This window comes from Mus musculus, chromosome 17 (assembly GCF_000001635.26).
Source record: "Mus musculus strain C57BL/6J chromosome 17, GRCm38.p6 C57BL/6J".
Taxonomy (NCBI): Eukaryota; Metazoa; Chordata; class Mammalia; order Rodentia; family Muridae; genus Mus; species Mus musculus.
Window position 1 is genome coordinate 35,335,187 of NC_000083.6, and position 13,439 is coordinate 35,348,625.

Consider the following 13,439-nt stretch of genomic DNA (forward strand, 5'->3'; position numbering starts at 1 on the left):
GGATACAGAAATTCTCTGTCATCATACCAGTAGTCATACAAGGTAGGAACTGATTCTAGTAATGCCCTTCATCTTGTTTCCTGTGTGTGTTCTCAGATTTCAGTCTAAAGCAAGTAACTAGAAACAAAGTTTGTGTACCTCGACTGTACTTAAGAGATTGTGGCTCTCAAACTTTCTGAGATGTGCTGACTACGGCATTTAAAATGTTTAATTTTTCTAGCAAACAGTGGACACCTTTGGGTTGACTGCTATATTCCACATTGACAGGACTGCCATTAAGCTGGCAAACACTACCCAAAGATCAGACTCTAAACTGCTCAGGACATTCAAATTCCTGAATTTATAGGAAACTGACATGAACATTGTATAGAACTCTGAACTCAAAAATACTGAATCCTAAGACTGTCAAATACAACCAAGCTGGACATAGTGGACAGCTTGGCAGAAAGAGCTTCATTATTGAAAACAGTTTTACTGTATTACACTTAAAATCTTTATTTTTTATATAGACAAGAAAAGGAATATTATAGGAATAATAGGAAATGGGTAAATTATTCAACCTGTTCTTATATACAACTTTGTATATTGATACAAAATTATTGTATATTGTTACAACATTACATTAGCTTACATTGGCTTAGATCTTTGTATATTGAAACATAGTAGAGTCCCTCTTGAGTTGGGCTGTCGTCGAGTCGCGGCGAGACCGGCGCACCGCAGCCATGACAGAGGCTGATGTGAATCCGAAGGCCTATCCCCTCGCAGATGCCCACCTCACCAAGAAGCTGCTGGACCTTGTTCAACAGTCATGTAACTACAAGCAGCTTCGGAAAGGAGTCAATGAAGCCACCAAAACCCCCAACAGAGGCATCTCTGAGTTCATTGTGATGGCAGCAGACGCTGAGCCCTTGGAGATCATCCTGCACCTCCCTCTGCTGTGCGAAGACAAGAATGTCCCCTACGTATTTGTGCGCTCCAAGCAGGCTTTAGGACGGGCGTGTGGCGTCTCCAGGCCAGTCATCGCCTGTTCTGTTACCATCAAAGAAGGCTCTCAACTAAAGCAGCAGATCCAGTCCATTCAGCAGTCTATTGAAAGGCTCTTGGTGTAGGCCGTGGCCTCTGCCCTTTCCTGTCTACTGCCACCCTGTTTGTGTATCATATTGTCTGTTAGCATGTACTATTTTCAACCAGTTACTATTATATTGTACTACATCTGCGTTTTATATTTTTATTTTTGTCTTAATAAGGTTATTTTTCACCATCTCTTCATTCTCTTCTACCATAAAAAATGAAATGATAGCTAGGACAGGTGAAAGGCAGAATGTCACCATTTAACAACAGGAAGAACCAGGAGAAACTTAAGCCAGGGACAGTGTATACTTTCATCTGCAAACTTATTCCACTGGGCAGGGTAGGATGACAGTGACCCTGGTCCCTTGTGCCTTTGCTATAAGAGCTCCATAAATGTTACTGACACTGAGGAACTTCCTTTGGGTAGCAGTCTCTCCCTCCCCTTATCATTTGAAGAAATTTGATGTTGGGCCTATGTCCGGGAGCCATTTATTAATGTCCTGTGTGTTTTTGATGTATGTAGTCTGATACTCTCCCATATCTGGGGCAGTATCAGTTCAAAGGGATTCTGTGGAGATCGTGGCAATTTGCTGGAACTTACAGCAGAGACAGTGCTAGCAGGAAACATCCTCTCCTTGGTAAATGGGGATGTCTTGTGGAACCATTTGATGGCCGTGTTGGGAGCCCTTATCCTGTTCTTCCCACAGCATGGGTCAGGTGTATTCTCCCTCACATGAAGAAAGTGATAACATGTTCATTATTGAGCATCCTAATAAATATGTTCATATTTCGTTTTAAATGAAAAAAAAAAAAGAAACATAGTAAAGGCTGTATTTCATTACATTGGTATAGATCTGTGTATATTGATACAGATTAAGGTTATATTTCCTTAGGTTGGTATACCTCTTTGTGTACTGATACAAAATTAAGGTTATATTTGCTCTAATGGGTATAGAATTTTGTATACTGATAGAATATTAAGAGTATATTTGCTTACATTTATAGATCCTTGTATATTGATAGAAAATTGACATTCATTTGATTGCATTAATATAGATCTTTGTATATTGATTCAAATTAAGGTTATAATTGGTTGCATAGGTATAGATCCCTGTATATTGATACAAAGTAAGGTTATATTTTGGTTACAACATACTATGTATCAACCTCAGAATATTAAGATACCCATGTAATTTTTAAAAATGCAATAGGAAATTCCAGTCCTTTTGAAATCTCCTATTACAAACTGTTTAAGAAAAAAATTTTTAATGTAAGTTAATAGTTAATTAAACTTTTGTTTGGTTGGTTTGTTAGGTACTAGTTCTCAAAAATCTCAGACATCTGCAGAATATGGCATTTAAAGATTTTTTATTAATTCAACTTTTTTACAGTGAGATATGTCAGCTCCTGGCAGCATCCCCATACTACTTCAAGGAAGATGTTGAGCACTGGAGAACCTCCTTATGGAGTTTGCTTCAAATGTGGCAAGCTGCCACTGGGCAAGAAACTGCCCTTGCTTCAACTGCAGACAGAACACTGTCCAAACTGGGCAAAGAAAGAACAGGAAGTCAAGTGCTTAACTCTGCCAGGACTACATAGAGATGAAGTCCCTCATGATTCCTGTTTTGAAGAACAATCTGTCAGATGTTCTGGGCCAGCAGCTTGAAGACATGGGTGTTGCAAAGTTGCAGAGGGACCCTTGGTTCAGCGAGCCAGCAGTCTCTGTCATTTCTATAGTTCTAGTAGCTGCTTGTTCTGCATTTCCTGTCTATGTTGATAAGATCCATTCTACTCAGGTCTCTGATGGGGTTCATAACTAGATATACTCTCACAGTTAAGACTAAGGATTTAAGAAATTGTTTTAAGGTTTAAAAAGAGATTTTGTGTTGATAAATATGATAGAAAGTGATTTAAGTACAGACCGTTGGACTCACCAAGATTAGATAGATAATGGAATACTTTCTCCAAGGTTGTGGACTGGACATTGTGAATGTAATTCTTAACAGATAATAGCATATAGTTTACTGATGTTAGAGAGACAGTTGTGATTCAGACAAAAGGGGGAAATGTGGCAAGATATTAGATCTTATTGTGTAGACCAAGATTCTGAAATTGGAACAGGAAAATCTGTTTCTGCTTGTGGAGTTGCACAGCCCTAACAGATACCTTGAAGCCAAGAGCTTTCTGTTAAGTGTAAACAGGTTGTTGTGGTGTGGCTCAGCCCTTACACATAGCCTTTTCCCCAAAAGCTTTCTGTAAACAATATTATTTAGACCCAACCATAGGTCAAGAGGCAGAACATGCAACCAGTTGACAGGGGTGATCATAGGAAAACACAGGAAGTAGAAAGGAGAGAGATTGATTTAGAGGGAATTGAAGACAGTGTGGAGAAGGAGGAGGAGCCTTCTGAGACCTTGGTGGAGTAGACAGGTCTTTTCTCTGCCTCACTGAGCCAGCAGGTTTTCACCCCAGCATGTGGCCCATTCATCTTCATTGGTAAAATTGAATGACAGGGATTTTGTTTCTAAAAACAACAGACTATGAAAACAGATGTTTTAAGATATGAACCATATGGTTCTCCTCCATTTTGGCTGATGACCTCATCAAAATCTAAGATGCCATATGCCTGGCAGCCATCTTTACTAAGCTTAAAGACTACATCCCATGTTAGTTTACCACCACCTTCAGGTGACCATTTGCTACAGAACAATGACCTTAAAACTTTTTTTGTCCTAATGAGTTTTCTATATATCATAGTATCTCTTTGTAGATTAAGAAATATTTCTGATCAGCATAATTTTTTGTATGAAGATAAAAATCTAAGGATATAGTTGTTACAACATACTAAATATGTGATTGTACTTAGGTTTAGAATATAGTATATGTGATGATAAAAATTTAAGGTTATAAAGATCTACTTATATTAGCAGTAGCTGCTATAAGATGTATGTCTATCCTCCTATGTCTTTGCTAACTGCTCAGCACACAGTTGTTACAAAATGTAGATAAGTACAACACACGTTTGAGGAATAAGGTATGAATTCTATTCTAAAATCTTATGTTACGAGCATGTGAGCATTATATACATTCATATACAGGTTATTGTGTCAGATCCCTGGAACTAAAATTACAGACATTGTGAGCTGCAGTGCGGTTGCTGGGATTTGAACCTGGATCCTCTGGAAGAGCTGCTGGTGCTCTTCACTTCTGAGCCATCTCTTCAGCAAGTATATTTTATAAGTAAGATATACTGATTAATAAGTTATATATTTCTAAGGCCTACTCAGCTTCACAGTGATGTTCTTGTAGCTTTGTTGTCTTAGCTCACCTTGCTAAGCTTTAGCTATTTAGAGAAACTGAGTCATACAAAATCTGTAAACTATAAAAACTACCAGTCTCCTATGGACTAAAGTTTAAGGCATTTATGGTTAATTTAGACGATAAAGGATCTTCAACTCAACTTACTAAGGCTCAAACCTAACAGAGATAAATTTACAAAATTTAAACTGTGGAGGACAATTAACACAGGCAAGTTAAGAACAGGAACAAGGTTTAATTAGCCTCCTGTGTGTTTCCTAAGTTAAGCCTAAAACAAGTTACTAGAAACAAGGAAAGTTTGTTCAGTGTAGCTATACTTAGTAGCTAACAGTCCTCAAAACTTTTCAGATATCTGCTGAATATGGCATTTAAAAGGATGGAAAACCTTACTATGACAGACAGAGACCCTCAGCTACTAGAGGCAACCCCAGGTCTTCACAGATGATGATGGGCTAGAGAAGAATTCCATCTTGATTTTGCTTTAAATGTGACAAAGCCAGACCTACTGGGTGAAAAATCTGCCTTTCACCAGGATCCTGTATAAACTGTGGACAACTGGGGAGTTGATTGTCTTGCTTTGCTTAGACAAATTAGGCTGATTCCCCCAGGGTCCTCCTCCACTGGAGAGTCTTTGGACCTTCTGGACCAGGCAGGGAAGACTGATACTACCCTGGGTCCTCTGTCCCCAATTAAATCCAGACTACCACAGTGGAACCTTCAGTGGTTGACACATCTGTCTTTTTTGTTTGTTTGTTTTTTGTTTTTTGTTTGTTTGTTTGTTTGTTTTACAAGACAGCGTTTCTCTGTGTAGCCCTGGCTGTCCTGGAACTCACTCTGTAGACCAGGCTGGCCTCGAACTCAGAGATCTGCCTGCTTCTGCCTCCCAAGTGCTGGGATTAAAGGCGTGTGCCACCACTGCCTGGCCACATCTGTCACTTTTAATAGATTTGGAAACTGCTTGGTCTGTACTTGCTGCTTACTCAGGAGAAATTCATCCTTCTCAGATCTCTGATGGTGTGGACTAGGGAGAGCTTTGTCAGTTTAACAGCAAGCAACAGCACAGGCTTCAGGTGCTTCTCAGTTCTCTTCATGCTTAAAAATCATGGACACTCTCCAGAGTTGCTACTGGGTCTCCACTGATCACATTGTTACCAGATTCTCAGAAGAGATAAACTCCCACCAAAGATTTCAATGTAACGTTTTACTATTCTTTTATGTAAAGGAAGTTGTTTTACAGTGACTGCTGTCAGTAACCAACCACCTGTGTCTTGTGTCTAATTCGATGGAAAAAAACTGTAAAGTGTATGTAACTTCTAAGGATATGAGAGGTTAAGTAATTGCAACGATCTTAAAAGTGTGCTTTGAGATCTGTGAATGTCACTTATAAAGGCCATAAAAAGTGCTTTAAATGCAGTTTATAAAGGTCTAAGGAGCCTCTTTCCTTTCTGCCATTGCCATGCCATCCAGACTGAGGAAGACCTGGAAACTCCGGGGCCACCTGAGCCGAGGCCATGGTTGCATCAGGAAAACACTGCGAGCACCCAGGAGGCCACAGGAATGCTAGAGGCATCACCTCAGGATGAACTTCACAAGTGTCACCCAGGTCACTCAGGGAAAGTTGGTGTGAGGCATGACCACCTGAAGAGGAACCAGAGCTTCTGCCCAACTGTCAACCTGGATAAATTGTGGATGTTGGTCAGCGAGCAGACATGGTTCAATGCAGCTAAAACCAAGCCTGGAGCTGCTCCCATCACTGATGTTGTGTGATCAGGCTACCACACAGTTCTGGGGAAGGGAAAGCTCCTGAAGCAACCCTTCTCCTCCCATGCCCTGACTTTATCAGTCCCTCCCATGGTTATGTCAACAGCATCAACCAACAGGCAAGGGAGAGACAGGTCCTCAGGACTGAGGGGCAGGAATGGAGTTGGAACCCACTGTGTTCCCATTCCTTGCATTCCAACTGTTTTTCCATGGGGCCTCCATCCACAGGACAGGTCCCTGGCTCAGCTCAGGGAGAGGAACTCACATATCCTCCTCCCTCAGCTCTCACTGAGTGACCCTGCACCAGGAGCCTGTGCTGTTTGTATTTTGTTAATTCCACACCAACTGAGACATATATAAGAAGAGGATCCTGAATTGAGAAATTGCATCCATCCAGGACGCTTTTGGGGAAGTGTATAAGGCAATTTAAAAATTATTATTAATGATCAGTATGGAAGGGCTCAGCTCACTGCAGGTTGTCTTAGCAGGTCATCAGGGATTGTATAAGAAAGCAGGCTGAGCAAGCCATGAGCTACAAAGCTATTAGCACTGGTCCTCATCCTCTTCTTCAGTTCCTCCTTTAGAATCCTCTCAAGGTCCTGCCCTGAATCTCTTCAATGATAGACTGTGATGTGGAAGTGTAAACTGAAAGAAACCCTTTCTTTTTCAAGTTGCTTTTGGTCATGGGGTCTTATCACAGCAATGGAAACCCTCACTAAGACACAGGTGCACAAGGGCCTCACTCTGCTCCCTGCAGACTCCACCCTCTCCTGCAGCTCAGCTCCTGCCCCTCCCTTGCCCTGTAGCAGCACCACTTTATAGCTCCTGGGGATCTGATGCCCTCTCTGAACCCTGAGGTAGCAGGAATTATCTGGCAGGTCTCATTTCCATTGGGTGGCAGGATCCTGGGAAACCAACCAGCTCCTCAGCAGCGGGCGCAGGTTATAAAGTCCATGCAGCCAAGGGCCTCAGATGCCCTGTATCCCAGATGGGGCAATGGCGCTGCGAAGGCTGCTCCTGCTGTTGGTGGCCGCCCTGAAACTGACTGAGACACGCGCGGGTGAGTGCGGGGTCGGGAGGGAAACAGCGTCTGCGGAGAGGGGCTGGGGCGGCAACGGGGAAGCCGCGTCCCCACGTCGCCCACCATACCTTCCGCCCCTTCTCCACCTACATCTCGAGCACCGCACCCTGCTGGCCTCCCCGCCCGCGAACCCGGCCGGGGCTCCGGGAGGAGGTCGGAGTCTCACCGCGCGCCGTCCACAGGCTCACACTCGCTGCGGTATTTCACCACCGCCGTGTCCCGGCCTGGCCTCGGGGAGCCCCGGTTCATTATCGTCGGCTACGTGGACGACACGCAGTTCGTGCGCTTCGACAGCGACGCGGAGAATCCGAGGATGGAGCCGCGGGCGCCGTGGATGGAGCAGGAGGGGCCGGAGTATTGGGAGCGGAACACACAGGTCTCCAAGGAAAATGAGCAGAGTTTCCGAGTGAGCCTGGGGACCGCACTGAGCTACTACAACCAGAGCAAGGGAGGTGAGTGACCCCGGGTCGGAGGTCACGACCCCTCCACGTCCCCACACAGGAGCCCAGAGACCTCCCGCATCCCAAGTCCAAGGTTCGGGAGCAGAACCCACCTGGAATCGGTTTCCCTTTCAGTTTGGTTGAGCCCACAGGTGGGCGGGGCCGGACAGGTAGTCTGGGGGCGGGAGCGGGGCGGGTGGTGGCGGCCTGGGCCGGGTGGGGAGGGGGTGGGGAGCTGACCACGGGATCCCGTAGGCTCTCACACTCTCCAGTGGTTGGTTGGCTGTGACCTGGGGCCAGACGGAAGCCTACTCCGAGGGTATGAGCAGTCTGCCTACGATGGCCGCGATTACCTCGCCCTGAATGAGGATCTGATAACGTGGACAGCGGCGGACCTGGCAGCACTGAAGACCCGAAGCAAGTTGGAGCAGGCTGGTCTTGCAGAGAAGCGCAGGGCCTACCTGGAGGTCGATTGCTTGACGTGGCTCCGCAGATACCTGGAGCTCGGGAAGGAGACGCTGCTGCACACAGGTGCAGGGGCCCTCGGGCAGCTCCTCCCTCTGCCCTCGGGCTGGGGCTCAGTCCTGGGGAAGAAGAAACCCTCAGCTGGGGTGATGCCCCTGTCTCAGAGGGGAGAGAGTGACCCTGGGTCTCCTGATCCCTCATCACAGTGACTGCACTGACTCTCCCAGGGCTCAGCCTTCTCCCTGGACAGTGCCCAGGCTGTCTCAGGAGGGAAGGAGAGAATTTCCCTGAGGTAACAACAGCTGCTCCCTTCAGTTCCCCTGTAGCCTTTGTCAGCCATGGCCTCTCCCAGGCCGGGTTCTCTGCCCACACCTACTGTGTGTGGACACTGACTCCTGTCCTGCTGAGTGTGTCAGCCCTTGCACCTCAGGACCTGAAGTCGCCTTTACCTGATGGGAGATATGGACTCCCCTACACTAGGCTAATTTGCCCAGTATCTAGAATTTTCATAGAGTACATTTTCATAGATCCCTCCCAGTCTGTTGGGTTTGCATCCCTTCCACAACCCAATTCTCTCTATTCCTACAGTGGTGAATGGTCATGTGAGCCCTTATGGGTACCCTGGAGGAATATAAATCGAGAAATTTCTTTTACTTATTTATCTGTTTTCTTATTCTTCTTTCTTTTCTCTTTACTTTTTCTTTATTTTTGAAGGTGTTATTTTGTTTCTAGTCAGTTTTTGTCTGCACTGGAGTGATCCTGTTTCTCCCTGCCCTTGTATTATCATTTGTATCAGTCTCCACAGGTGCCAGGGGAGACTGCTAACTTGGATAATTAGACGGGTTAAAACAAGGTTCTCATTAAATAACAGATTCTTGTGAACTTAGAGTGTTTCCTGTCAGAACTAAACATCCAGAAGCCTCCTGCTCTCCCTCTGCCCCACAAGTTACAGTGCCCCCCCCCCCAGTGAATCAGGACTTGGACTCTGAGAGACAGGGTCTTCTGCAATCCAGGGCTGAGTGAGAGGGAAGACCACACACCCTGTGAGCCCACTGTGTTCCAGTGAGGTCCACAGATCACTTCAAGTGTCCTGCTTAAAACACCTGTACCTTGTCCCCCAGAGTCAGGGGCTGGGAGTCATTTTCTCACTACACACTTTGTGATGGCTGTTCTCTTGGACTGACAGTTAATGTTGGTCAGCAAGATGACCACAGTGGTTGAGTCTCAGTGGATTCCCTCTTTGCTTCTAAGTCCCAAAAGAAAATGTGTAGTTCTGTGCTGAGGGGACCAGCTCTGCTTTTGGTCACTGTGCAACGACAGTTGTAGTGTCAAACAGACAAATAATTCACTGTCATCATTGATTTAACTGAGTCTTGAGTAGATTTTAGTTTGTCTTGTTAAAATCCTGTGATTTCTTAAATCTTCCACACAGATCCCCCAAAGGCGCATGTGACCCATCACCCCAGTTCTCAAGGTGATGTCACCCTGAGGTGCTGGGCCCTGGGCTTCTACCCTGCTGACATCACCCTGACCTGGCAGTTGAATGGGGAGGACCTGACCCAGGACATGGAGCTTGTGGAGACCAGGCCTTCAGGGGATGGAACCTTCCAGAAGTGGGCATCTGTGATGGTGCCTTTTGGGGAGGAGCCTAGATACACATGCCATGTGGAACATGAGGGGCTGCCTGAGCCCCTCACCCTGAGATGGGGTAAGGAGGGTGTGGGTGCAGAGCTGGGGTCAGGGAAAGCTGGAGCCTTTTGCAGACCCTGAGCTGCTCAGGGCTGAGAGCTGGGGTCATGACCCTCACCTTCTTTTCCTGTACCTGTCCTTCCCAGAGCCTCCTCCATCCACTGACTCTTACATGGTGATCATTGCTGTTCTGGTTGTCCTTGGAGCTGTGATCATCATTGGAGCTGTGGTGGCTTTTGTGATGAAAAGAGGGAGAAACACAGGTAGGAAAGGTCAGGGTCTGAGTTCCCTCTCAGCCTCCTTTAGAGAGTTCTCTGCTCATTAATGGGAAACACAGCCACACCCCTCATTGCTACTGTCTTTAACTGGGTCTGCTGTCAGTTCTGAGAACTTCCTAGAGTCAAGATCCTCCTTGATCTCTCACAGCTTTTCATCTCAACAGGTGGAAAAGTAAGAGACTACGCTCAAGATCCAGGTTAGTGTGGGGGACAGGATTGTCCTGAGGCCATTAGAGTGAAGCTGGAGATGTTAGGAGCTCTGGGAATCCATAATAACTCCTCCAGAGAAATCTTCTGGGAGCCTGAGTTGTACTGTGATATGAATACATACATTTTCATGTACATATACATTTGTTTTGTTTTACCCTAGGCAGGGACAGCCCCCAGAGCTCTGATATCTCTCTCCTAGAATTGTAAAGGTGACACTCTGGTGCCTGATTGGGGAGGGGCAATGTGGACATGATTGGGTTTCAGGGACTCCCAGAATCCCCTGTGAGTGGTGGGTTGTTGGGATGTTGTCTTCACAGTGATGGTTCATGACTCTCTTTCTCTAGCATGAAGACAGCTGCCTGGAGTAGACTGAGTGACAGCCAGTGTGTTCAGGTCTCTCCTGTGACATCAAGAGTCTTTAGACATCAGCTTTCTTTAGAAAATGGTGTCTCATGTTCTCTGCCACACCAACCCCAGTAGCAGCCATGTGACAAGTTGCACAGACTGAGGTATACTTCAAAAGAAGGAGGCCTCCTGGAACCAGTTGTGGAACTCTTGGCCAGAGTATTATATTGAGTCATAGTTCTCATGGCAATTGATTTATTTTGTTTTCGCTTATTCCTTTTCTTATTTACATGTTCCTGGTAGCCTAGGCTAAGATTTTAAGTGAAAGTAATGGGTTAGAAACCATCCCTAGAGATGGGGTCACTAACATGACCTTATCTGGGGAAACCAACTCTTTACTTTTGAAATTATTTACAAAATTATATAATAGTATTATGACAGATAAAAACTTTTCCAACAATAAAATTTCATGTGGCTACATGTGTGTTATTGGAGGTGGGCTTTGGCATATGGTAAAGAAAATCTTAAATAAAAAGAATTAACCTAGTTTAAATTTAAGCACTGAAAAAAATCAGGCATTAGATGTTAAATAATAATTGACCATAAAGATTTATTAACATATCTTGAACATATGCCAGTTGCCTTGGATGACTGCCGCACTGCTTAGATTCTTTTAGAGTTGTTATACTTCAATCATTTCTACTCCTCATGATGTCACCTGTTCTGTTTGTGATTCACTGAACCCATCTTTACAGAGTTGTAATGTTTTCTTGGTTTTTGTGCTTTACTGTGCATAATGGTAATGATGGTATTTGTGATTGCTTCACTGGACACATCTTCAAAGTGTTGTAATATTTGCTCTTTTAATGTTTAAAAACCCCTGCTTGAGAGCTGCAAAATACAATCAGATTCATACTGCCTCTGTGTTTGTTTCTGTTTGCAACTGCCGGATCCTTACCCACCTAGCTTTGAGGACCCTCATTCTAGGAACCTCCATACACAACTCAGGAGGTCTGTGGCAGTTCCCTGTGATCCTATGGTCTCAGTGTGAAGAATTGTGGAGCCCAGTCTGTCCCTGCACACCAGGACCCTGTCCCTGCCCTTCCCTGTCTTCCCTTCCACAGCCAACCTTGCTGGTCCAGCCAAACACTGGGGACATCTGCATCCTGTCAGCTCCAAGCTACCCTGAGCTGCAGCTCCTCACTTCCACACTGAGAATAAGAATCTGAATGGGACCTTGATTCTTAACATCCTGACCTGAGGGTTTATTGCTTGTTACGTTGATGGATTGAGAATACTTGGAGTTTTTTTGTTTGTTTGTTTGTCTTTTGAAGAACTAAATGGCAGATGGAGAACCTTCCAGAATCTGTGTCACTATGCTGTGTGTATCTGTTGGGACAGGATGAGGCTGTAGGAGTATATGATATTTTGTGGGGTGACTCGTTGATTGTGTCACCTTTGGCTTCTGCTCTCTCCCTCACTATGAGGCACATGCTGAGAGTCTGTGGTCACAAGGACACAGGGAAGACCTGAGCCTTGACCTGTCCCCAGGATTATGAGCCCTCAGGGCTGGAGACTCAGCTGGGGAAACTTTAACATGCCCAGTGCACAAGCAAGTCACAATACATTTCTTCCCACCCATTTGGTTTAGCTTCTAATGATGCAGCCATGAAGGTGAGGTGGCACTCCCTGTAGCCATGCTCCTGTTGTGATTTCTGCTTCTTTCTTTCCAGTGTCTGTTCCTGGGTTCTCAGGTGTCTGGTGTGGTCTGACTGTTCATCTTTCAGGAGCACATCCACAGCTGAGATAAGAACATAGCAATGTTGCTTCTCTCTCCTGTCAATGGGTACAGATTCCTGAACCTGGACTATCTTATCTAAGTACCTAAGTGTTCTAGAGTTAACTCCCTGAAGTCTCTTAATCTCACCCCCAGCTTGGTGGACCTGGGACTTTCATCCCTGACTTGGGCATGCAGGGTGCAGTATTCAGCATAGTCTATCTTAAAGTCTGCTCATAGGCCTGTTGTTGCTCTGCATTGTGCATAGCTCTGTATTGCAGGAGGGGAAAGTCCTGTTCATAGGCCTGTAACCATTTAAATCCTCTAATATTTATAGTACTAAAGACACAGGAGGCAAGGGCTGGAGAGATGGCTGAGCCCTTAAGAGCATGGACTGCTCTTCTAGAGGTCCTGAGTTCAATTCCCAGCAACCACAGGGTGGCTCACAACCATCTGTAATGGTTTTCTACCCTCTACTGGTGTGCCTAAAGGCAGCTACAGTGTACTTATATACATAAATAAACAATTTTTACAAAAAAAATGACAAGGTAGGTATTTGCTTAGGTAAAACTTGCCAGCTCAGAAAGGAGAGTTTATTTTCTAACTATTTATGATACACATATTTATAAGCCTAAATCTACAACTAAAATGTCAGCTCTTTAGAAATCTCTTTTTATCTGTGTCATTCTGAGCTAGTCTACCTTTCTCTTGAGCTCCTCCAATACCAAGAGGGCTACTTAGCTCTGACTCCTAGATTTCTGTTTTTCCTGTGTCCTGCCAGATGCTTCTCTGTTGTTCCTACAAGCCAAGGGGGTGGAGCTCTATCAAAGGTCCAATTACTTATTAAAGAAGTCTAGCTCCTCTCATCCACCCTTGGCAGGCTGAGCCATGTCACTGTCATGGGATTTCTCTGATTAGGGATTGCTAGCTTTTTTTTTTCACCCCCTTTTCCTTGATATCACGCCCATGGGTTAGAGTGGGAAGTCCTTCTCAGATGCAGCTGG

General features: G+C 45.1%; 1 protein-coding gene and 1 pseudogene across 2 annotated transcripts; both read left to right on the forward strand.

Annotated features, from left to right (window-relative positions):
* Positions 667–1,867, forward strand: Gm8741 (predicted gene 8741; annotated as a pseudogene).
* On the forward strand, positions 7,121–11,578 carry H2-Q2 (histocompatibility 2, Q region locus 2). 2 transcript variants are annotated; one of them, NM_010392.3, is made up of 8 exons: positions 7,121–7,210; positions 7,414–7,683; positions 7,927–8,202; positions 9,569–9,844; positions 9,972–10,088; positions 10,268–10,300; positions 10,474–10,522; positions 10,658–11,578. In NM_010392.3, the coding sequence occupies exons 1-7, from the start codon at positions 7,147–7,149 to the stop codon at positions 10,518–10,520; spliced, it is 1,083 nt and encodes a 360-aa protein (NP_034522.2). In that variant the 5' UTR covers positions 7,121–7,146; the 3' UTR covers positions 10,521–10,522; positions 10,658–11,578. The 2 variants fall into 2 exon arrangements, with proteins under 2 accessions (NP_034522.2, NP_001355669.1); NM_001368740.1 differs by lacking the exon at positions 10,474–10,522.
* The last annotated feature ends 1,861 nt before the right edge of the window (positions 11,579–13,439 follow it).